The following is a 26,226-nucleotide window of genomic DNA, read 5'->3' on the forward strand; positions in this document are numbered from 1 at the left end:
AATAGACTATCTACTATATTGTTCACTCTGTTCTGTGGACTGTATTACCACTCACGTCTCACTGAGCTCTCTGCTTCTTGCTGTGGAGAAAGGGTCCCAAGAGAGAGAAGGATACATCTTGGCGTTTTCCTTGCCCCTCTTTGTGTTCTTTAATAGAGTAAAATTCTGAAAATTATAATATTAAACAGCACCAGATAGTTGTCAGTGAGTTATCACAAAGAAAATAACCACAATTTTCCTAATCTTTTTGCACCGGGAAATTATAGTCTACAATCCCAGATTCTACCACTTCCCACAGAAGTTTCGATCTAGATATACATTTATTCGGTGAGTTGCAATTCAGCCTGGGGGTGGAGTGTCTGAGTCCAAGTTCCTTTTGCTGTGGGGCCAGCCCAGGTCTTGGTGGTTTCTGTTGATAAAAGAGATGCCGGTAAATTTGGGGTATAATTGCGGTATTGGAACGTTCTCCCTCTCCCTCGACCAAGGGCGGCAACCTGGTCCCTTTAAGAGATCAGGAAGCCGCCGGGCGTCGGAGCCCGAAAAGGATCCTCTTCTCTGCTCCTCCCCTGTCCCCGCGCGGCGAATGGTTCGCGCCGGCTTATATTTACCCGAGCTCTTCCTCCGGGACAGCAAGGATGTGAGGCGGCGAGCTGGCCTTCGTGCGCCGCACCGGAGAGGGCGCGCTGCGAAGAAGGGCAGCCGACCGAGGGGAGCCCGCCAACGGAGTTGGACACCCCGGGAGGGAAGCAATGAGGTAGCGGCCATCCCCGGAGCCGACCATGCGCGCACCCCGCCCTCGGAGCCCGGCGCTGCCCCGGCCGAGCCAGCCCGGACAGTGATCTGCAGAACCGAGTCCCCGGCGTCCGGCGGGAGCGAAGATGCAGTGAGCCACCGCGCGACTGCTGCGCGGGGCCCGCCGCGGCCAGCTGGACCCGCCATCCGACCGCACTGTGGGCAAGCAGCTGATTCCGGGACCAGCCCGGCAGAGGGGCTTGTGTCTCCAGCACCCATTGAGGGTGGGGAGCGTGGGGCCCTTGGCACACTCCCAGTTGAGTTTCCGCGGTTTCTGGCCCCAGCCTTCGGGCTGTGTGTATGTGAGGGGGGACCTTTTTGACGTTGGCCGAGGAGTTTCTGCATCTTCTCGCACCATCCCGGGAGCTTCTCTGGGTTTCCTCTATTTGCACGAGCACAGCTAGCATTTTTCTAAGACATTTTCTGCTCCGCTCTTGTTCGGTCTTTCTTTTTGCTTGCCTGAGACTCTGCCCTCGTCCATGCCTAGGCTGGGGTAGTTTTTTGTTGTTGTTGGCTTGTGTTAATTCTGTGTGCGCTCGTGTATTGCTGCTTTTTTTTTTTTTCCACTCTCGCAGTTAAGTATTTTCTTTTTAAAATTCTACCTCTACCTCCTTCCTGCGGGCTTCCCGAGAACTATCGCCCCCACCCCGCCCCCTCCACCGGCCGCTCCCAATAAGAGTTTTATTTTTCGGTCTTGCCCGGGCCGAGCACGGCCGGGGCGGGTGCTCAGCCGCGCTCGCATCCGGCGCTCCGCCGCCGCCGCCGCCCAGCAGCGCCGGGGCGCCCTCCGGAGATGCTGCCGTGGAAGAAGCACAAGTTCGAGCTGCTGGCCGAGGCGCCCTCGCGGCAGGCGTCCAAGCCCAAGGGCTACGCCGTGAGCCTGCACTACTCGGCGCTCAGCTCGCTGGCGCGGGCGTGCCCCGAAGGCGCGCTCAGCCGGGTGGGCAGCATGTTCCGCTCCAAGCGCAAGAAACTGCACATCACCAGCGAGGACCCCACCTACACCGTGCTCTACCTGGGCAACGCCACCACCATTCAGGCGCGAGGTGACGGATGCACCGACCTTGCAGTAGGCAAGATCTGGAGCAAGAGCGAGGCAGGCCGTCAGGGCACCAAGATGAAGCTGACCGTGAGTGCGCAGGGTATCCGCATGGTGCACGCCGAGGAGCGCGCGCTGCGCCGCCCGGGCCACCTCTACCTGCTGCACCGTGTCACCTACTGCGTGGCGGATGCACGACTGCCCAAGGTCTTCGCCTGGGTGTATCGGCACGAGTTGAAGCACAAGGCGGTAATGCTGCGCTGCCACGCGGTGCTTGTGTCCAAGCCCGAGAAGGCGCAGGCCATGGCCTTGCTGCTCTACCAGACGTCGGCCAACGCTCTGGCGGAATTTAAACGCCTCAAGCGGCGGGACGACGCGCGTCACCAGCAGCAGGAGCTGGTGGGCGCACACACCATCCCGCTAGTGCCCTTGCGCAAGCTGCTACTGCACGGACCCTGTTGCTACAAGCCGCCGGTGGAGCGCAGCCGCAGCGCACCCAAGCTTGGCTCCATCACCGAGGACCTGCTCGGCGAGCAGCAGGAGCAGGAGCTGCAGGAGGAGGAGGAAGAGGAAGAGCCCGAGGGCTGCCCGGAGGAGGAGGACGGCCATGCGGGGGATGGGGACCCCGCGGAGGAGGCCGAGGCGCAGCGGGCCCTGGTGGTGGCCATGCACTTCGAATGCGGGGACTTGCTGGACACGCTGGAGAGCGGCCGCGAGGAGGCGCTGAGGGGCGGCGGGGTCTCGCTGAGCCCCGAGGCCGGGCCGCCGCCTCTACTGCTGGGCAGCCCCGCGGACATGAAGGCCGAGCTGTCGCAGCTCATTAGCGACCTGGGCGAGCTCAGTTTTGGCAACGACGTGCGCAGCTTGCAGGCCGACTTGCGCGTAACGCGCCTGCTGTCCGGCGAGAGCACGGGCAGCGAGAGCTCCATCGAGGGCGGAGGGTCGGACGCTATCCCTGCCACCGCGGGGGACCCATCTGGCCCAGGCGACGGCGCCAGCCCGGACGAGTCCCATTCGGGCTGAAGTCCCAGCAGCCTCGCGTGCCACACCGTGACTCCCTACCCGTCGTCCCCACACCCCCGCCTCCCTCCCCCACTTGCCCGCGCCAGGAAAGGGGAAATGGGTACTTGGGGACCAGAGCTCCCCTTGGGGCCAAGGTCCAGAGCCCCCTTTGTTCCCTTCACTTATTTGGTTCTGTCTGAGGCGGGGCTCAGGCCGCCGGTGAGGCGGTGGGGAGATGTGGAAGAGGGAAAACCCCCATCCGAGGGAGGGAGAGACAGCTGTGGGGTGGGAGGTGAGGGAAATCGCCGGTGAAGCGCGCACAGGCTCGCAGGCTGGAGGTGCCAGTCGACCAGTTTCCTGTTTGTGGGGCAGCTGGGGCCTGGGGAGGAGGGGTTAACTTCCGCCCCCCCCATCCCCGCTGCCCAGCATTGTCATTGACATGTCATTAAAAAAAGAAGAATTCGCTCTCACAGTACCACCCCCTGCCCCCAGTTCTTTTTGGTGTGAGAGCTTGGGTTGTTTACCTCAGACTCAGGCCCTTGAAATTATGCCAAATTCCTCAAATAACTGTTGGGGGGAGGTCGGGGAATGAAAGAAAGTTGCATTGTTTACACTTAAAGACATCTGATAGCTAAAAAAAAGGAGTTTTCCTTTAGAAACACACCTTCCTCCTGCTCAAAAGAGCTCCATGATACTGTGTAAAATATTTTTGCACTGTTGTGAAGTATTTTTGGCATCTTTTTTTTTTTGTACATAACTGTGTTCTCAGACCTAAATGTTTATATCTTTTGCTGTGCAAAAGGGACATGTAAAATGTGGTTCAGTTGTATATACAGAAATGTGTATAAAACATTTTGTTATTTTTTAAAAGTAGCACTCTTCTGGTTCTGTTCGCATGCCAGTGGGGAGAATAAAGAGGAAACTTTCCCAGAACAGGTGAGTGTCTGGAGCTGCTGCTGAAGGTGCTTGGCTGTGGGTATGGGAGGGGTATACCAGCCTGCTGGGTGGTGTGATAGGACAACCTTTGGCCTTTGCTGAGCTTGGAGATGATTGGGGTGGGGACCTGCTTTATGAGTAGTCTGGGGCCTTCCTGGACTTACTTAATTTTGGGTGCTGCAGGTGGGGCCAGCCTTATTCTTCATTAAGTAAGTTGTGCTAGTCAGATCATTTTGAGTTCATACATGCTGATGCCAAGTGTGAGTTCCATTCCCTCTCTTAGACCTGCAAAGCTCTTTGTGGAGGAGTGACTTTTCATGGCCTACATGGTTTTACCACCCCCTTCTCTGGGTCATGCTAATGATCAGATATACGGTCACTGTATAATCTTGCAAGCTCAAAGAGCTTTAAAAATGGGCTAGAGACTTAAAGTCCCCTGGGGCTCTCTTAAGAGTAGGATCCATGACTGTTTTTCCTGGGAGGAAAATTAAGGAGGGGAAGGTTGGCAAATTCCAATCATGGCATGACTGAGTTAGGTGGGCTAGGGGGTAGGTAGGCCACAGAGCCCATTCCCTTCTACAACCGAGGGTGACCATGAGGGAGTGGTATGGAGGTCAAGGTGGACAAGAGTGGGTAGAGCTTTGTCTGTGTGTGTGTTTAGGATTTTCATGTTTTCTGTGTGTTTGTTTCTGTTGTAAACTCTAAACAGATGTCTTTAGTGTGGCTACACCCAATCAGCTGGAGTTGTAATAAGATGCTGCCTAAACTGTGTTCTGCAAGTTATTTTTTTCCTTGCGCCCTTTGGGCCCCCCTTCCTGTGTTGATCTCACTCCTGGCCTTCCCTAGTGTCCTGAGGAGGCCAGGAGAAGGCTGCTTTGCTCTGTTTTCATCATAAATATGTTCTGAGCAGCTAGATCCAGAGGCCCTGAGGAGTCTGGAATTCACTGGAACCACAGAGGAAGGGAGGGGGAAGATTTTCTTTCTAATTAATGGGAGTGGTTCTGGCAGAAAATGATTTTTAAAAAAGCAAAGCAAAGGGGTGTGTGGGGGGTGCTGGGAAATGTTAAAAAATCATTGAGAGTCTCTTAACAGGCATAGGAAGACAAGGCCCAGGCCTGTGAATCTATTTTATTTTGGTTTGGTTGAGGGTTCCTGTGGTTCTCCCCCCCTGGTAACTCAGATACATGCTACTGAATGACATTTACCGCATACCGCCCCCCCCCCAGGTAGAGGTCAGGAAAGTCAAGTCCTGCCCTTGGCAGCGGCAGCACTCTTCCCACCTGATGGACTGGCAGCTGTGTGGGCCAGCAGGATCCTGCACAATTAGATTCCACATTTCAAATTATTTCCACGCATTGCCACTTTACTCTGCTGGGGCTGAGGACATAAAACAGCAAAGATAAGTCTAATACTGGGGGCGGGGGCAGCAGGGCCAATATATCTATTCTTGCTGAATTTATGTGTCCAGTGAATGCCAAGGTTACCTTCATCTGTGACCAGTGGGGAATAGTGGTTGGTCAGAAAGTCCACCCAAATGACATTTAAACCAACACCATCAATAAATACAAGGCAAATGTCTATTTAAGTTTGATTTGTCCTGTTACCTGATTTAGAAATAAGGGTTGGGGCTGAGGAGGAGGAACAAGAAAAGAAGCTGACTGCAAAAGAAGCAGCTCCTGGTGTCCTTTCCTCCTGTCTACCGTCTACCGTTTGGCTCTTATCCCCACTGCACCCCAGGGCTCAGGCTGATGTAACTCTAGAAGAGATGCAAAGGTGATAGTGATTCACCTCTTCTTACATCTCAGGCTTCCAGGAATGATATCACTAGCGTAGGGAGAGATGTTTTGGATGAAAAAACAAACAAAAAACCCCAAAGAACAATTTACTCCTGATACTCGGAGGGAAAAGACTATATGACCAAAGCAAGGCTTAAGTAGTTAGCTGAAACACAAAGACCAGAAAGCACTTAAAGTCTGGTTTACTCAGCAAATTAAAAGCTCAAAGTAAGGTAAGGATCATGTTTCTCCTTTATGTAACCTGATGGTACTTGAAATGCAGTGAGACACTTTGCACATTCTTTCCCAGCCTGAGTAATCTCCCACATGCAACAATGCAGTACTGATGCTGAAGAAGAGCGTGGCAAGAGGGACTGCTACAGGGTGGCAGTGAGAGTTCATGGAGGAGGCACAGGGCAACCTCTTGGCATAAATGCCCCATGTCTGTATAATGGGTTGTATGTGTTGAGGGGAAGGAGGGTGGAGTGGAAGTTTGTAAAATAAACAACAATATTACACCCTCTCACAATTACACAGTTTTGGAGCAGGAGTAATTCCTCTATATGCACACTCCTCCCCCAAGAAAACATCCCTTTCACTGCCCCACGCCAACATAACAGTAGATTTTAAACTAATTGGAAAGGCTCTGTTCTACAAAGAAAGCAAAATTCCCTCCCAGGGGACAGAGCTGTTTTTAAGTGTTCAGCTTGTGAAAAGAGAGAGAGCTGGCTGGTAGAATCCACCCTTGGCACCACACTGGAGATTAAAGGACCTCAGGGAGTCGCCAAGGATCATGAGAAACATAAAAATTCTATTAGGAGCAAGTTGTCCTCTTTTCTAGCAGGATTTAGTAATTTAATAAGCATCACGATCCAGCAGAACTCTGTCCTCCACGTAGTACGCGCCAGTAGCCTTAGCATCTGCCGAGCTGCAAGTGTGTGTGAACTGCTAGGGGTTGGGCCTGATGCTTGGGATGCTATTGGGGGCTCCAGGCAAGCATGAGACCACTGGAGCCAGGGCACTCAGCACTCTCTGTACCCCGCTTTTCTGAACATGGGCACATCTAGCTATGGCTTTACCCTTACTTTTGGCCATCCATGTTCACAGTGACCCTGGGACAGAGCTTCCACCACGAACTCACAAGTGATCCAATTTGAACAGCCATAACTAACTACCATTTTGATAGTTCAAATGACTAGGTGGCCCTGGAGCTTGGCACTCATTCTTTGCCTCCACGAGAGGTGTTCAGTGATACCAGCAAAGGACCTTGTTTGTAACACGCCCCCCCCTTCCTTTTCTTGTCTCTCCCCTGCTACTTCCTCCTGTTAACACTTCATTCCCCTCTCGCTTCTCCTATTACCCAGCCCCCCACCTGGCCCTGCCTTCATTTTTTCTCCTACCACAAACCTAGCTCAGACCTTAAAGTGCCTAAAAAAAGGAGAAAGTATGAACTTAAAGGGAAAAACAAACCAAGCCCATAGGCATCAGCCAGCACCAATCCCACCATTCCAGGAAGAGCTCTGGCCCTGCCCACGCCTCTGTCCCCCTTAGAGATGAATAAAATGAGGCACAGAGAGCCATGTCCTGCCCAAGGTAACACAAGGAGGGACCCAGACCACGTGTCCAAACTCCTAAACCAATGGTCCCCCCACATGCTTCTGGTCTTTATGGCTCGTAGTCAATTTTAAAAATTTGGAAGGGCAAAAATCAAATTTTTGTTTTTTTTCCCCCTTTCTTCCTTCCCTGCCCCCCAAGCACTTCATGCATGGTAGATGCTGGATGACAATATTTGTGATGCCTTTCCTCACCATCCCAGCCCCACCACCAAGTGTGACTGAACATCTATCTACTAGGCCCAAGCTGCTGGAGGTGGAGTGAGCACATATCTCTCTGCCTGGGGAGAATGTGCTTGCTGGGTGGGGTGGGAGCCCCCAGAGGGACTTGTCTCCTCTTACTTCCACCCCTGACATCTGGTCGGTTGAGACCCCGCCCTGCAAGAGCAGGTCTAGTTTGAGGGTGGAAGAACGCTTTCTTTTGCATCATGATTATTAATGGTCCGTATTCCTCCTGGCAGGCTGAGTTCTTCAAGAACAGGCATATTCTTGATATATATATATATATATTCTTAGAGAAGGTGTGAGCTTATGATGAGTTACAGTCATGCGTAACATGTAGAATTCCCATACATCGCCCCCCCACCGACACTTGGCATTATTATGGAACATTTGTTACAGATTATGAAAGAACATCATCAAAATATTACTACTATGATCCATAGCTTACATTTGGTATATATTTCCCATACACCCCTCATTATTAACACCATTTATTAATATTGTATATTTATTATATGTCATGAGAGTGTTCTCATATTTGTACTGGTAACCACAGTCCATCATCCACCACATGGTTCACGGTGTTATACAGTCCCATGCCTTGTATAATTCATCCAAAGTGTTCACTCAGGCATGTGTCTTAGACATCTTTGATTCACCACACTTAGCACAAAGCTTGGCACTTAGTAGATGCTCAGTAAATTCTCAGAAGGAGGAAAGGACTGCTTCCACTCTAGTTTAGGAGAAAAAGTCTGCTAAAGTTCAGCTGGAAGAATCAATATTCTTGGGCAATGTGTTTGCTGAGGGGGCAAGAATGGGATTCAATCGACTCTTCAACTCTACATGAGGCAGATTCAACTCCCCAGCTTTCCGCTGGAACTTCCCTGACCTTCTAGGAGGGGTGGTTCTGGTTTGGAGAATGAAGGTTTATTTAAAAGTGACCCTGAATGGACTGTTGTCCTGTCTCTGCTCATCCTAACCCCAGGGTTATTGTCCAACTCCCTCTAATTTGAGGCAAACAATGTGGTATGGCAGAAAGCCTGGAGGTGAGACTTGGTCCCTTCAGGACCTGGACTCAGCATGACCTAGTCAAGTCACTTCCCTCCCTGGGGTCAAGGTCCTCATATGTATACACTGAGTTGGTTGGTGTTTTCGTTAGCTAGGTGGCTAAAATGCAATATACCAAAAATGGGTTGGCTTTTACAATGGGCATTGATTAGCTTAAAAGCTTACAGTTCTGACGCTGTGAAAATGTCCACATCAAGGCATCATCGGGTGATGCTTTCTTCTCAGAGACTGGCTGCTCGCCATCCTGGACTCCTCTGATGCAAGGCAAGGCACATGGTGGTGTCTGCTGGGCTCACCCTTCTCCGCCAGGCTTCTTGCCTTCAGCTTCCTGCTTCCATTGTTCTCTCTGGCATTTGAATTTCATTCTCTTATAAAGGACTCCAATAAGAGGATTAAGACCCACCCTGGCCATGCCTTACTGAAGCAACCTAATAAAAAACTGTCACCTACAGTAGTTCTATACCCGCAGGAATTACGTCACTTTAAGAACATGATTTTCTGGGGTCTATCCACCTTCAGCTGTCACAGTTTGATTAGATAAGCACTAGTGCTCTGAATTGAAGAGGGAGCAAAGCCTAAGGTCAGGTGTCTTTCTGCTGTCCCTCACTCTTAGTGGAACAGAATAGAAGAAATTTCTGGTCGTGGGCCAGAAACATACTAGAGCCCCATGGACAGACAGCATCTTTAGGAGTTGTATGACCTTGCTCCACACTAGGGCCTGGTTTGGAGGTGACATTCCCTTGGCCAAACCACCTCAGGTGTCCCTTTCACTAGCCTCAAAACTTAGAGACCATGGTTAGTCCTGACGTGGGGACTGTGACTGGAGCAGAGGGCCAGGTCAGGGCCCAAGAAGGCAAAATGACTTTCCCAAGGTCACTCAGTCAGTTGGTATGAGAACTCAGGTCTCTTGACTTGAAGTTCTATGCACTTTCTCCTATGTCCTTTGACTGGGCATGAATTTGTTGAGAAGCAACCCAGAGACTGTCCAAGAAAACTTGGCAGAGTCCAAGTGTCTGGTCGAAGGCTGTCAGGCCACTGCGTAGCTGGATGTTTTGGTCTCTTAGCAACAGAAACCAGGCCCCACCTGAGACAAGTCTTGGACTAAGAGAGAATTGATAACTGGGCCAGGCTCCCAATCTCCCCTTGTTGCAGACTCTGCCCTGCTCCAGGACATCCCCATGCCATACCCCTCCTCAAGGAGAGCTTGTGCTCAGCGCCTTGTTGGGGATTCTCCTTCCCCTTTGCAGTGGCATTAACCAATAATGGCATAAGAGATCACTAGATCACTCCAGGATCTTCTATCCTACACGGCCCTGAAAGCCAAACAGAACTTTAGAGCTCTTCCAGTCTAGGCCTTTCATTTTACAGATGGGGAAACTGAGGCTCAGAGAAGGGACAGGACTCATCCAGGTCTCACAGGAAAGTTAGAGTGCTGCCAGAAATCCAGATTTCTACTTTCCCCTAATCTCTTTCCCAGATGTCACAATGCCTTCTTTTTAATTTTAATTTTTATTTATTTATTAATTCCTCCCCCTCCTATCCTCTTCCCCTCCTGTCCCCTCCCCCTTCCCCCACCCTGCTGTTTTTGCTGTCTGTGTCCATTTGTTGTGTGGTCTTCTGTATCTATTTCTCTTTTTGTCTTCTCTTCTCATTTTTCTTCTCTAGGATTCCCTGGGATTCAATCCTGGGGACCTCTGAGTGGAGACAGTTTCCCTGTCAATTGAGCCACCTCAGTTCCTGGTCTCTACTGCACTTCACCTTGACTCTCCCCTTTGTCTTTCTTTTGTTGAATCATCATCTTGCTGCGTGACTCACTTGTGCAGGCACTGGCTCACTGTGCGAGCACCTGGCTTGCTGCGCGGGCACTGGTGCATTGCGCAGGCACTGACTTGCCACATGGGCACTGGCTCACCACGTGGGCACTCAGCTCAGCACATGGGCACTGGCTTGCCACGCAGGAACACTTTCTCTTCTTTTTCACCGGGAGGCCCCAGGGATCGAACCAGGGGCCTCCCATATGGTACACGGAGACCTTATCACTTGAGCCACATCCATTTCCCACAATACTCTCTTTCTAAAACCCTCGACAGTAATGCAGGGAGCCCTATTTCCTGGGTGACATGGGCCAACAGCATGTGTGTGAAGCTCTTTCCCCACCCACAACAGGTCGATATCCCAGCTTTGCCTCCTCAAATTATTGTTTCTCAGCCCACTGAAATGGTGGACACCCCAACTCTTACCTAAATGACCTTTGTGGAAAATCGGCATCTTACTCGGGGTCTCTTGAAAACAAAAACCTTTGCAATATATATATATATATATATATTTTTTAAAATATTTATTTATTTATTTAATTTCCCCCCCTCCCCTGGTTGTCTGTTCTTGGTGTCTATTTGCTGCGTCTTGTTTCTTTGTCTGCTTCTGTTGTCGTCAGCGGCACGGGAAGTGTGGGCGGTGCCATTCCTGGGCAGGCTGCTCTTTCTTTTCACGCTGGGCGGCTTTCCTCACAGGCACACTCCTTGCGCGTGGGGCTCCCCCACGCCGGGGACGCCCTTGCGTGGCACGGCACTCCTTGCGCGCATCAGCACTGCGCATGGCCAGCTCCACACGGGTCAAGGAGGCCCGGGGTTTGAACCGCGGACCTCCCATGTGGTAGACGGACGCCCTAACCACTGGGCCAAAGTCCGTTTCCCCCGTAAACCTTTGCAATATTAAAGGCCAAATAGAGAGGGCATTTCAGGCGCTGTGGTGGGAAGTGGCTAGAGTGGACAGGAAAAAAGATTTTGGTGCAGGGAGTACTTCTCATAACGTTATAGATGTTCTTTTACCACCACAAACCATATTCCTAAAGGTCTACTCTTGCAACTAAACTCTGCAGAAAGAGAAAGTGATGCTTCCAAAGGCACCTGAGTTTGAGGAGGGACGATAGGACAGGAGCACTGGGTTCCTCATTAGCATATCTCAGTTCTGTGTTCTGGTTCAGGGCTTGCAAATGATTCCAAGGCACCAACCACAGATCTGCAAAACCATCATCACTTCCTAATCCATGGCTTCTGTCCGTCCTCCCCCAAGCCTTCCCCTGCAGATAAACCTATCATGTGATTACAGGCCAACTTGGCCCAATGGCCCTGATTCCCAGGGAAAACTGGTCCCTCTTGCTCACCACCTGATTTCTAATAGAGAAGCACATCTCTAAAATAGTAACATGGGATTAGTGGCTAATGTTTTTGTCTGGACCAAACCCCCTTGCTCGCCCAAATGCGATATGTAGACACACTGAATGATATGGGTGTGTGGCCCTTCTCACATCTGCAGCAGCTGTTGGAGATGAAGGAAGCTTGCAGAGCCTATGGCTGGCCAGACCCTTTTGGAGATGTTCACACTGACGAGGTCAGAACAGGATTCAGTCTTATGCTGTTATTTCTGCCACTCCATTATTCAGTCAAGGCCCTAGCAAATGACCTGTGTTAAATAACAAATGTGGGATTGTGGGCAGGGGACTGGGGTGCAATGCCCAGGACAGTATTCCTGAGGGTGAGACTGTAAGGAGAGCTGAAAAAGAATCGTCCCTGGAGACCTAGTTCTAACCCTGCTTTTCTCATATATTAGCTCTTTGACCTTGGATAATTTCCTTTTGACACCAGTTCTCCCTGTGAAATGGAGATGAAATACCTAATCAGACTATCTCTCAGGTTGTTTTGAGGCCTAAAGTCTGAATATTGGCTAAGCACTTTGTAAAGTGGCAATACAGGAGAGGAGTGGGTCTGCTGGAATTTTCAGAGTAAAATGACACAGCCCAGACAAATCACCCTCAGTAGGCTCTGCCACAGAGCTAATGTGTTCTTGGGCAGGGACATTTTCCATGAAACATATTCCAGGGCCCAAAGAAGAAAAACATGCAAAAACAAGGAAGTAATCTATTAAGAATAGGAAACCGCAGGTGGGTATTTAAATGTCACTCTTTATGTGGAAAGATCATGGGTTAATTTTCCACCCAAAACTCTAGATACCCATATGTGCTACATAGCTTCTCTGTCTCCAGCCCAATCTCTTTCATCAGCTGCAGCAGGAGGGCATGGAGCCTGTTTCATGCTCTCTGGCTGGTTTTTTATTTGTTCCACGTAATGGGATTCATTTTGTCAGCATTTGATTATCAGCCCAGATCAGTTATTACAAATGTGATTAAAGTTCCCTTTTCTATGCTCTCTCTCTCTCTCTCTCTCTCTCTCTCTCTCTCTCTCTCTCTCTCTCTCACACACACACACACACTCACACACCCAACCCAAAACTCTCCACAAATATTTGCAGTCATGATTTCATTTACCTCTCAAATAGATGTCTCTGTAATGGACACAGATCTCCTTGAGATAATTCTTTTGACTGATTGTTTCCTAAAAATGTGGAAGTTCTGAGGTTGTTCTTGGAGACATTATATGTAAATAAAGTACACACAGGAACATTTAGGATCCTCTTGTCCTGAGTATGGTGTGTGTATGTGTGTGTGTGTGTGTGTTCCTGCCGATATGCCTGGGACTGTGTTCAAGGGTGAACATGAGCTGTATTGTAAACCCAAGCTGTTGTGGTTGGCGTTAGTGTGAAATGATCAGTGCAAACTCACAGCACGAAGAGAGCTATGCTGATTCTCCCAGATTTCTGCCAAGAACAACTTCAAATCACATCACCCTTTCGCTTCCAGTGTGCTCGGAGTCGTCTTCTTTGTTTGTTTTAAATCTTAAAAGGTCCTCAACCACTAATAAACGCACCCATTCTCTTTAGGAATGTTCTATGTTGCCAGAGACCACAATCCAAAAGAGGTCTACTCTTAAGATGACCTCAGATTCTGGTTGCTTGGGGCAGTCTGGTTTGTGTCTGATGTTCCCACGTAACTGTAGTTGAGTCACGTTTTACTCTCAAACATACCTTAGTTTGGATGATAAGTGATATAGTTGCCTTACCTATTACCTAGGTAAGTTGTACATGTCTTCATTTGTTCATTTTTCCTTCTCACCTTCACTGAGCAAAGACAGTATATCTGCCGTGTGCCAAGCACAGTCTGGGTGGTGGGATGGGGAGAAGTCAGAGATAAACAATAAGCAATCATTGCTCTAATGGGATTCACAGTCCAGTGGAAAAGGCCAAAATGTGTAATACCAATCCAATACAAAAAGGGGGTTGTCAGAACATGTATTCCTTCATTGAGGAAACGCAAGGAGTGGCAGCTAACATTGTCTAAAGGAGGAAGGGGTGATCACAGAGGACCAAAGAGATGCTCATTCTCTTCAATCATCAAAGTGAAGCTCCTTCAAAGACTCTAACTAGAATCAGAAACCTTTGACTGACCCAGGTTCTAGAGAGAGCAGAGTCCTCCAGAGCTTTTTTGGGGGAATGTGTTTTTAAAAATCTCCTACCTGCATCCTCTCTCCAACCTGTGTTTCTGAAGCCCACTTCAGAGGAATATTCAAGTTTTCTTCCTCATTGGTTCATTTCCAAGAATTTGGCAACCAAAAGGAATTGAATATGATGGAAATAACTAACTAGGGAAAAGAAGGCTAAATGCTTTAACAAATCCCATTCTCTTACTGGCTTAACATAAAGTCTATTTTTCACTTATGCAGTATCCATTATGAATATTCTCCAGGACCTAGTCATTACTAAGAATTTAAAAAAAGAAGGAAGGAAGGAAGGAAGAAAGGAAGGAAGGAAGGAAGGAAGGAAGGACAAAAGGAAAAAGGAAACAGGAAGCAGACAATATTTCTTCTAGAGACTCACCACCATCTAGGGGAGAAGCACAAGCCTCAGACTTGGGGGTCTGGGCTTATATCCCCATTCTCCAGGCTCCCAAGGCCCCAGCGGGGCAACATGGTACAATTCATGAGGTCTGGTGCTCTCATTTATCAACAGGGTTAATTGTGCCAACTAATGGCATTGTGCAATTCAAATGAAATCATGAAGATGTCACTTTTTATGGAAAAGTATAGTACAAATATGAGGAATTTCTTTTGCTCTCCTGCTGGAGGAACCTAAAGGTCAGGCTTGGGATGGGTCCGGCAGGGCTGGGCTGCATCCCAGAGACAGATTCTGGCTGCACTGCCGCTGATCCTGCTGCATCCTTCCCTGGTTGCTCCCTGGGGTTCCTGCTTCCCCGAAAGAGTCCTGAGGATGGAGATCCAGTATTTCCTCAGGTTTTGGACCTGCATTCCTGAAGACTAGACCCTGCGCTGGGGCCTCACCAAAGGACTGTGTTCTGGCTAGTGATCCCTGTGACACTCTAACACCTCTCCTTCTGAGGAAGTTGTCTTCCTGTTCTCCAGGGTCCCTTATGACTTATAAAGGATGTCCTCAGTCATTTTCTCTCCGGATGCTCAGAACTACCCAGTGAGGCAGGCAGGCAACATTAGGAACACAGTTTTCAGATGAGAGCCCTGGGGCTTAGAGAGTAGAATGGGGCAGAAAGTAAGGCAATGAGCAAGAATTAGCACCTGCTGTATGCAAACTAATGTGCCAAGCATTTTAAATACAACTATGTAGGGAAGCAGACGTGGCTCAACTGATAGAGCGTCTGTCTACCAAATGGAGGGTCCAGGGTTCAATCCCAGGACCTTCTGACCCATGTGGTGAGCTGGCCCATGTGTGAAAAAAGCCAGCCTGCCCAGGAGTGGAGCCACACACACAGAGAGCTGACACAGCAAGATGATGCAACAAAAAAGAGATACAGTTTCCTAGTGCTGCTGGAAAATGCAAGTGGACGCAGAAGAACACACAGTGTATGGACACAGAGAGCAGACAACGGAGGGGAAGGGGAGAAAAATAAATAAAATAAATCTTAAAAAATAAAATAGCCTGAGAGTTCCTGGACCTTGTGCATGTAGATGGCGTCACTTGGGGCTTGAGGTGCTGCATGTGGATATCGGAGAAAATGACCAAGAACAAACTAAGGGGGCAGAAGTCCAGGAATGTATTTCATATAGCCAGCCAAAAAAATTTAAGACGAAAAACAAAGCAAAACCAGTTACCACAAATCTTCAGAAGATAAACATTGTGAATGATGAAAAAGTTCACAGAGTAAATAAAGCTTTTATAGATATACAAAAGGAACTTGCATCTTTCTCAAAAGGTCTTTGCCTTGAACCTGTGCAGAAACAGCTAATTCCTCAGCATGATGAAAAGAAGCCAGTTAACGTTGATGAGGCTACAAGATTAATGGCTCAGTTGTAATACAATAGTGATGCATCAAATTCCCAAAAAAACCCCAATAAATTAAATGTTTTATACAAAAAAAATAAAAATAAAAAAAATAAAATAAATACAAGTATCTTATGGTGGTAGAATAAGTCCTGGGCAAAGCTGGGCTGGAGGCCAGGTCTCCTGATGCCCAGCCCAGTGTCTGTAACCATAGGAGAGCACAGGGCAGAGGGCAGCATGGGGAAGGGTTGTGGGGGGACAAATGGGTGGACAGGCTGGGAAGTCCTGGGGAGGGGGAGGTGGGAGTGGGGAGGGGAGGTTGGCAACACCTCCCATTATGTGGCTGTCGTCAAAGTGACCGAATAAATCAAAGTTTGCAATTACGGGGAGACAGGGGTTTGGGAATCTCCTAGCAGCAGGGCCCAAATGTTAATTAAGCCAAAAATAGGTCATTATCTCTTTCCATTGGATTGAATGGAGGGAAATTGATGCAGATGGCAGGTTAGGGACTTGCCCATATGACTGTTATGTGTTATTATTTCTGGGTTTTAAGAGACACCCAACCTGGGGCTTTGTGTGTGGCCAACGAGGAGGAGGCTACGTTTAAATGCTAGTCACCGAGGACGGTTCTCACTCCTCCCTCACGGTTAAAGAAGGGCCTGGCCAGGCACTCAGCGTTTGCCCTGTGGCTTTCTGGAGCCACCTGACTTGTGTTCCCACACTGGGGCTGCCACAGAACCAGAGAGTGGAGTGTGAGAGGTCGAGTGCAGGGGCACTGCCGGCTGTCCCACCCTAAACATCTCCAGGCAGGGGAGAGAGGCTGGATAGATATGGAAAATACTTAGCCACCAACCAGAATGGACATTGGCCTAGCACCGGCCTGGCATAGGTCCTGAGGCCCTGCTTAGCCAGTGTTAACTCTTTGACTCCTGGATCTTGTACAAGTGGGAGTGTGAGTTGCGGAGGAGGGGCCCAGATGGCGCAAGAAGGAGTACCTCTTGGGTTTACCATTAGGTATGGAAGTATTTCAATATTTTACCAGTTGTATGACTGTACTAGCAGAATATCAATCATGACAACATGCTTTTTTACCTGTAAATTAATTTACAAATATCAAGGATTTTATGATATTAATAGTAACAGTATGATATTTTAATGATATTTAGCGCATTCCCAAAAGCACCATTAGGCTCTGCTTCACAGCATGCATACTAATGGCCTGGGGCCTTGGCCAGCTCTTGCATTTCACGTGGTGGGAGAAGTGGAGTCATTCTTTCCTGCTCAGTATCTTACATTAGCAGGGGTTTCACACTGTTTCAAGACAGACAGTCACCTGCGGATAGGCCACCTGGCCATCTGGTCTGTTCACCAGTGTAGATCAAGTAACTGTATGTTGATGAAAAAGTGCATTGCTTTGGATTCAAACTTTTATTCTAAATATCAAATGGAATGATGAAACAAAAACTGTGCTTCCAATATCACGTGCAATAGCTTTTCTGCTAATTGGTCTGTTTCTACATCTCTGCTTATCTACCAAGAATTAAAGGATGGGTCACTCTTTGGCTGGCAGCTTGGAGCAGTGGTCACCAATCATTTTCAGACAAAAGCCCTGGGGTTGCTTAGGCTCCTCATGCTGTCCTTGGCATCAGTCCCTCCGGGTGTACCAATTCTTAAGGACACTAAAAAGATTTCCTAATTAGACTTTTATTGTGCTTAGAGACATGGGGATGAAGGTTGCTGAGCGAGTGTGGCCGCGATGTTAAAGATCAAAAGGAGCTCTGCTCTTGACACCCGGGGATGAGCCTCCCTGGCAACGAGGGACCACTATCAAATACCAACTGATGATGCAACTGGAAAAGGACCTTATATGGAAAGTTCAATGCGGATCAGCAGAATATCCATGTCTACATAAAACAACATGACTTTAAAATGCTGTTTGACCTAAAGTAAGGGGGAAATGGAAAGGAGAAATGAGTTTATATGGCTACGAGTTTCTAAAAAAGAGTCTGGAGGCTGGCAGAAGGATTGCCCTCATGCACAACTGAGCAGAGTCAGAGAGACAGATAAAGCAGATACAACCCCCAGATATTGGTTCCTATGAAGGCTAAAGAGACCCATGAGAGTTATGGTCATGGCCGATGGGGTTTACTACCAGGGCAGATGGCCCCTCTCTGGAAATGGTGTTTATGTGTGATGAATCTGGACTCAGATGGGATCTCCCTTCATAAGACTTTCATACTAATCTGCTGGAGGTGCAGTTAACATTGGGGTTTAAGATATAGTTAGGGGATTTGAATCTCTGGACTGATAATGTGATAGCCAGGTCCTGAGCCTCAACAGACTCCAGCACCTACAATCTGATTTATTGGACTTACCACACTCAGCTAAGATGGAGTTGAAGAAGGACAATCACCACACCATGGAGCCTAGAGTGATTACAACTGAAAATGGGAGGATGGCAGCCAGCATCCATGTGGAATCTGAGCCTCCTCTTGACATAGAGGTGCAATGGACACAACCAATCCAATGTCCACATAGAAGAGGTGGCATTGGATTGGGAAAAGTGGACATGGTGGACGATGGGTATGGGGAAGGGCAGGAAGAGATGAGAGGTGGGGGCGTATTTGGGACGTGGAGCTGCCCTGGATGGCGCCTCGGGGGTGATCACCGGACATCGTGGATCCTCACAGGGCCCACTGGATGGAATGGAGGAGAGTATGGGCCATGATGTGGACCATTGTCTATGAGGTGCAGAGGTGCCCAAAGATGTACTTACCAAATCCAATGGATGTGTCATGATGATGGGAACGAGTGTTGTTGGGGGGGGAGAGGGGGGGTGGGGGGGTGGGGTTGAATGGGACCTCACATATATATTTTTAATGTAATATTATTACAAAGTCAATAAAAAAAAAAAAAAAAAAAAAAAGGAGCTCTGGCTCACTTCTGAGCCTTGACCTGGTCTTTGAAGGGCTGAATAGTAATAATAATAACAGAGATGAAAAGAAGAGGCTTTGCAATTCCTATAATGGTCTACTTATGCTCTACCTTGGAAGAGTGAGCAGGAGTGAGTTACTTTAATTCTCTTCATCACCTCTGTTAAATTTGACTGAACATTTTGGACAAGTAAGTCTTAGAACAAATAGGTATGTCTGTGTGTAAATTGCCAATCCTTCATGTACATTTTGGAGAATAAAAAGCAATAATGCAAACCATTGATGCAGCTGTAGTCTGTAGGGTTTATCCACAGCTCACGAGTAGATGTTGTTTGATTTCTGACTTTGCCCACTTAGGAGGACCAGCCTTTAATGTGCTTTTGCATTTCTCCTAAATTAACATTCACCATGATGACTACTACTAATAGATGTTAAAACCTCTTAAATCACCCAGGAATGCTTATAAATTCTTTTGAAAAAATTCACATATCATGTTATATTTATGACATAACATACATTATTCATATACTAGTATATTTTATAGTTATCTATAGCTTACAATGTATATTTCTATCCATTATCTCATTTGATCTTATATGGCCCTCTGAGATCAATAGAGATTATTATTTACATTTTATAGATGAAGGAATTAAGGCAGAGAGAGGAGGGATTGGCTTAGAATCAGAGTGTCAGAGTTCTTAGTGATCATCTGGCCACTGATTCTTTATTTTTTAGTTGGAAAAACCGGCAGGAACGGAAGAAGAGACTTACCCGAGGTCTCTAAGTAATTGGCTCAGAACTAACATGACAAGGGCATTAACTTGCAATTATTTTAAGGAAACTACCTGAAATCCAAGACATTGGTCTTTTGATCAGTGACAACAAGTTTGAGTGTTCTTGGAACTGATTTCCCTTTTGCTTTTGGGGTCACTGCTTGGACCAAAAGCCTTTAACATGTTGTCAAGGAGTTATTTTGAGCCCATAATTTAAAGCTATGTAAAAGAACCTGAAAGTTAGTTGTTTTTTTGTTTTTTTGTTTTTTTAGGAGGTACCAGGGACTGAACCCAGGACCTTGTACATGGGAAGCAGGTGTTCAACCACTTGAGCCACACCCACTTGCCAGGGTAGGGTTTTTTTTACAACTCTCCCCCTGAGATGGCTCCCCAATCTGTTTGCTTGTTTGTGCTCATTGTCTGCTCATTGTTTTTTGCTTGTTGTCTGTTTGTTTGTTTTTTCCTTTAGGAGGTGCTGGGAATGGAACCTGGGACCTCCCATGTAGAAGGCAGGTGCTCAACTGGTTGAGCCACATCTGCTCCCCCCAGGGTAAGTTTTTTAATTATCAAGAGTGGAGCATTCAGTCCTGAAATAAGGGATTGAGAAAACAGATGGGGTGGGTAGAAGATGGTCCTGGGCACCTCAGATACCATAGATAGTTCTGGAAAGGCTACTTATCTGCTTCCCTCCCCACACTTCTCCACAGGCTCTGCTTCTCTGCAGGCTGAGAGAATCCCTGGCTCTTCCCCATTCCTACTGCATCACCCCTGTGACCTTCCAGCAACATCTGTTCTCCTCCCCAGACCAAAATAGACTCGCCCATTAGGCCAGGACACTGTGCCAGGCACTGAGGGTCAGGAGACTTGGAATAGGGTCCAGCTCAAGGAACTGGTGAATTCTCATGATAAGTGTCTCCACTGAGCTCTCCACAAAGTGTCATTGGATGTAGAGACCAGAGGGGCTATGGGAGAGGGATGCTAAGTGGAGAAGATGACAGAGTTGGTGAACCCAGAGAAGGAAGTGGGATTTGGATTGTTAGTGACTGGGAAAAAAGTGTTTTAGGCTATAGGAATATAAGGGGCACAGACAATACCATGATTCGTTAGGGAAGTCCCTTGGGGCTAAGGGTGGGAGGTGTGTGTGTGAGTGTGTGTGAGTGTGTACATGCACATGAAGACCGAGAGGTAGACAGGAGTCAGAAAGAACTTGATATCCAGTGACTGATCAATTAGATCTAGGGTTAGAAGAACTGTAGGCATGAGAAGCATGGTGTCATCAGATTATCATTTACACATGCTCTCTCTGTGGTGGACTTGAGGAGGGATGAGGATGAAGAGGGCTGAGAAGGAGGTATTGGGGATGGGAGAAGGGGATAGGTCTTAGGGACACTTCAAAAAGACATTCTGAAATACAGTGGTGTGCTGGGGCCAGCTAGTACTGGCTCAGGAGACTGATAGTGTATACCTATTCCAATCTCTGTATCCAGGAATGTCATGTCAGTGACTTTAAATTAGCAATGGTGGAAGTATTAATCCCATGGAAATTAACCAAGGCTACAAATCAGAACTTTTTCTCCCTGGAAAGCCAGTTGTTAAGTATTTCCCAGCACACTTCTGCTGAGATACCTGCAAATTCTCCTGCTTTGGATGTTCAGGAAGACAATGTCAAATGAAGTTGCCTGGGAGGTTTCAGAGGTCTTTGAGATGGGCTTTGGACCAGATTGGTTTGTAGTAAATGGGAGTAAGAGATGGTATTTTTGGTGAAACTGTGAGCAAAAGCCTACCTTCTTTGGGGTTTCTTGACATTGAGCAAGGGACATAAAAGATGTCCAGTGACCCGTTTGTGGACCTTTGTTACCAGGATCCTAAATGAGATCCATATAAGTTGATAGATTGGATACAAACATGACATGCTCCTTAAATACTTACAGGTACATGGTGCAGGTTTGCCAGGGACTAGCTTATTTTCTCAGGAGTTCATGTTTATACAAATCATTTCCTGAACTCAGTTGCCATAGTTAATTAACTGCCTTAAGAATGACTCAGAAACTGGCCTTTATAAGTTGGCAGGGGAGGAAAATGAATCCCCGAGAATGCTTCAAAGACTTGCTCAAGATCACCATCAGTGACCTTTATCAGGACCAGAACTTGGGAGTTGGCTATTTGTTATAGCTGCATAACAAATTTCTTCAAAATGTAGGAGCTTGAAAGAACAATAAAATTTATCATCTCATGGTTTCTGTGGGCTAGAAATTCAGGAGTCACTTAGCTGGGTGGATCTAGGGTGGGGTCTCTCACGACACTGCAGTCAGGATGTTGGTTGGGGCTGAAATCGTCTAGCTGGAAGATCTGCTTCCAAGGGGACTCACTCACATGGCCGGCCGATTAGTGTTGGCTGTTGGCAGGAGGTTATAGTTCCTCACCAGGTGGGCCTCTGCATGGGGCTGCTTGAGTGTCCTCACAATACAGCAGCTGGCTTTCTCCCAAGTGAGTCATCCAGGAGACATCAAGGCAGAAGCTACAATGCCTTTGATGACCTAGCTCAGAAGCCACACATTGTCATTTCCCCAATATCCTAGTGGTTACACTAGTGACTCCTATGCAGTGTTTGAGGGGATAACACAAGAGGCAGAGCTCATTGGGGGTCATCTTGGATGTTGGTGATCACAGCACCCAACGCAGATAATGAGCTAAAATCACAAGACTCTTGAAGTCAGAGGACATGATTCTGCCACTTGGTGGTTAGGGATCTGCTAAAGGTTCAGTTTCCTCATCTGTAAAATGGAGCTATAATTCTTGCCTTGTTTATATTATGGATTGGTGATGAGAACCAAACTGCAAAGAACAGTACAAATGTTAGTTACAATGATTATATTTATGCCACTCAAGGTCAAAATAGCAAGATGGAGAATCCTGAATCCTTGCTTCTTGATTGCTATTCAGGAAAGCATGGGGGACTTTTGCTCCTCCTGGGGAGAAAGCTGCAATGTGGTAGGTAAGAGTATGGGCTCTTGAGTGACTCCCTGCATTTGAAGCTGAGCTCTACCACTTACCAACCATGTATACTTGGGATAGACACTGAATCCCTTTGTACCTCAGTTTCTTCATATATTATCATGCGAATAATGACAGTACCTATCTCTAGATATTCATTGACGGCTTGATACAAATAATAGCCTTTGCTACAGAGTGGGCACAAAGCCTGGAAACACAGGTATTATTTTATTATGCATTATAATGTAATATCAACAAACCATTTATTACATATTTATCTGTGTTTCCAGTGTTGGTGGCCAACCTATATTATGCTCTCTGTTCCTGATTGTCCCAACAAGTTACTCTGTGTTCTTTAGTTGTCCTTGTAATACAGTCGGCTGATGTAGGATAAGATCCTAATCTCTCATTAGAGCGGAGAAGACCTTCTATTACCTTTATTAATGTTAGCCTTGCCTCCAAGCTTCCCCAGATAAGTGGTGCTGTTAACGCCATTCTCAGGTGTGTTGCTCACCCCAGCAGGGACTTTTGTTACGTGAGCACACATGGTAGTGCGTCTGTCCCATGCAATTAACCTGGTTTTGGTAACTGTAGTGGCCAAACACATAATGACATAAAGATACACCCTACCCCGAAGGGACAAGGTGTCAGACGTCACCAAAAGGTCTCTGAACCAGCTGTGAGAGCATTCTAGGAAAAGAATGTTCCAGAGAGAAGGTTTGGGGCTGCAGAGATGTGCCTTATGGTTGAACAACTTATAAAACTCTGAGCTTACAAACTGGTAGTTTTGCTGGTGTTTAGATCGCATAAAATGATTATTTGCAAAATAATTTACCAGAGAGTCTCTATAAATACCTAGCTCTCTCCTCTTTTTTTTTTTTTTTCAACTTTAACACATCTTTCTGGAAACATCTATTACCTTGAATGTCTTTCTCAAGCTGCGTTTTTGGAGCACTAATCCCAAGGAGTGTTATGAGGCATTACATTAAAAAGGATTTTAGTGATCAAATGAACTTGGGAAATACTGGATTAAGCGTAGCTAAACAGATTTTTAAAAACAGAACTTCTTAAAAAAAAAACCAAAAAAAAAACACACCAGAACTTCTTAGAGCCTTTAATATGCTAATAGGCCTTGTGAATCTCTAAGAAGTGGATATAAAATCTATAGTTTTTCCCACAATCATTTGACCACAAGCTCTTTTTTGGAGGAACATATTTCAGAATAAGTTATTTGATGAAACATAGATCTAGGGGAATATAGACCTAATAAATGGAAACCTGCTGTTTCCTTGGTCTGGCACACCTGCTTATTTCTGGTAATACCATACTCCCTTCTGAGAGCTTTCCCATACCCGTTCATGTGGTCCCCAAAGTAGCTGCTGTGTTCTTGTGCGTCCTGCCCCTTGGCCACATGTGGCCTCCTCCTGGCCATAGGAGCAAGCAAAAGACCTTGACTCCTAGTCCCTTCTTTGGAATTTTTAGATTTGGACCCAATAATTCTTTCTTTGGTAGCTGAGGCTGTAAGATTTAAAATAGTTGCTGTGTTTTCTATACTTGGAGAAAGCCATTCTGCAGTGAGATTTCAGGGTATCAACAGGCAGAGAGAAGAAGATACAGGAAGTGGAGAGAGAGTCCAGGTGCAGTTCTAGTCATTCTGGACACCTGTTTCCGTTCCTGACTTTCTTGCAGTTTGGATAATGTATGACAGTGCTATTCAAAGTGTGGTCTGTGGATCAGTGCTGTCTTCCAAGCCATGTGTTACCAGTCTATAAAGAGGTAAGTTCAGAAGTTTTAGTAAAAGTTTAATAATAACTTTTGTAATAATTGATGTTGCTGAATATCAAATGGCATATCATTTTTTCTAGTATTTCTTATTTATTTAATTTACCAAAGTGTGGATTTTATTACTACTAATACTGCTACTACTGCTGCTGCTACTACTACTACTACTACGTGGTCTGTCAGCCCAGATAGTTTGAGGAGCACTATTGTATGAGACACTCCAGCAGGACTGCTGCATACAATTGTGCAGGCAGTGCACTGCACAATTCTAGGATGTGCCATTTACATAGATGACAACGTGAATGATTCCCTCACCACCTATGTTGTGCAGTGTACAACCTGCCAAATGGTAGATGCAGACCCTTGACCTCAGTACCTTCCAACAAATTCTGTTGTTGCTTTTTTATTATATTAGCCAGTGTCTTTTTTGTTGTTGTTGCTTTAATCTAAAGAAATTTAAGTAGTACATCTTTTACTGTCCCAGTGGCCTGTTTCAACTATTTTTACTGTAAGAGACCTGGCTCTAGAGTTGGCTTTCCCCATGGTATGATTCAAGGTTTTTCTGCCTTGTAGTTCTCATGGAAGGAAGCAGCTTAATACACACAACTTGGGAGGATGCCAAACATTCTTCTCCACCAAACTCAGTCTGTGACTGGGGATGACAACATTCAAAGGTCCCCTTTCCCCATCTGAGTTCCAATATAAGGAGAAATCATGATTGTCCAGATGCCCACTGCCACCGCTGTTATTCAACATTGTACTGGAAATTCTTGCCAGAGCAATTGGGTAAGCAAAAGTAATAAAAGATCCAAATAGGAAGCAAAGATGTAAACCTTTTCCTATTTGAAGAAAATATGATCTTATATACAGAAAATTCTGAAAAATCCTCAACAAACCTCTTAGAGCTAAAAAATTAATTTAGCAAAGTGGTGGGATACAAGATCAACACCCCCAAATTGGTAGTGTTTCTATAGCCAAGCAGCGAATAACTGAAGGAGAAATCAAGAAAAAAATTCCATTCACCATAACAACTAAAAGAACCAAATATCTAGGCATAAATCTAATTAAGGATGTAAAGGGCTTGTAAAGAAAACCATAACACATTTTAAAAGAAATTAAAGAAGACCTAAATAAATGAAAGGATATTCCATATTCATGGAAGATTAAATGTCATTAAGATTTCAATACTACTAAAAGCAATTTATAGATTCAATGCAAGCCCAATCAAAATTCCAACAACCTTCTCTGCAAAAATGGAAAAGTCAGCCATCAAATTAAAGTGAAAGGGGAGTGGATGTGGCTCAAGTGGTTGAGCACCTGCTCCCCACATGGGAGATTCTGGGTTTGGTCCCTGGTCTTCCTAAAAACTAAAACAAACAACAAGTGAACTAATGAAAAAACCAACACGGGGAAGCCAAAGTGGCTCAGTGGTTGAATGCCGGCTTCCCACATATGAGGTTCCAGGTTCAATCCCTGGCCCAGGTACTTCAAAAACATTTTTCATATGGAAGGGTAAGTGGCCCCAAATAGCTAAAGCCATCTTGAAAAAGAAGAATGGAGTTGGAGGGCTCACAGTTCCTGACCTTAAAACTTACTACAAAGCCACAGTAATCAAAAGAGTTGGTACTGGTACAAGGACAGACATATAGGCCAATGGGATAAAATTGAGAACTCAGAAATCAACCCTCACATATGGTCAACTGATTTTTGCCAAGGTGGCAAAGACCATTCAATTGAGAAAGAATAGTCCCTTAAACAAATGGTGTCAGAAAAATTGGATCTTCATTTGCAAAAAAACAAAAAAAAGAGAGAGAGAACTCCTACCTCACACCATATACAAAATTAACTCAAAATGGATCAAAGATTTAATTATAAGAGCTAGAACTATCAAACTTCTAGAAGAAAATGTAGGGAAACATCTTGAGAACCCTGTGCTAGGCAATAGTTTCTTAGACTTTACACCTAAAGCACAAGCAACAAAAGAAAATAATAGTTAAATGAGACCTCATCAAAATAAAAGAAATGTTTGTTCCTCAAAGTACTTTATCATGAAAATAAAAAGACAAGTTATACCATGGAGAATGTATTAGTCAGCCAAAAGGGTACTGAAACAAA

The 26,226-nt window shown here is 46.4% G+C and overlaps 1 protein-coding gene across 1 annotated transcript; it reads left to right on the top strand.

Moving 5' to 3' along the window:
- Positions 1–340: 340 nt before the first annotated feature.
- FAM43A (family with sequence similarity 43 member A) lies at positions 341–3,703 on the top strand. Its single transcript, XM_004479634.5, has one exon. The coding sequence runs from the start codon at positions 1,586–1,588 to the stop codon at positions 2,852–2,854; it is 1,269 nt and encodes a 422-aa protein (XP_004479691.1). The 5' UTR covers positions 341–1,585; the 3' UTR covers positions 2,855–3,703.
- The last annotated feature ends 22,523 nt before the right edge of the window (positions 3,704–26,226 follow it).

Source organism: Dasypus novemcinctus, chromosome 4 (genome assembly GCF_030445035.2).
Source record: "Dasypus novemcinctus isolate mDasNov1 chromosome 4, mDasNov1.1.hap2, whole genome shotgun sequence".
Lineage (NCBI taxonomy): Eukaryota > Metazoa > Chordata > Mammalia > Cingulata > Dasypodidae > Dasypus > Dasypus novemcinctus.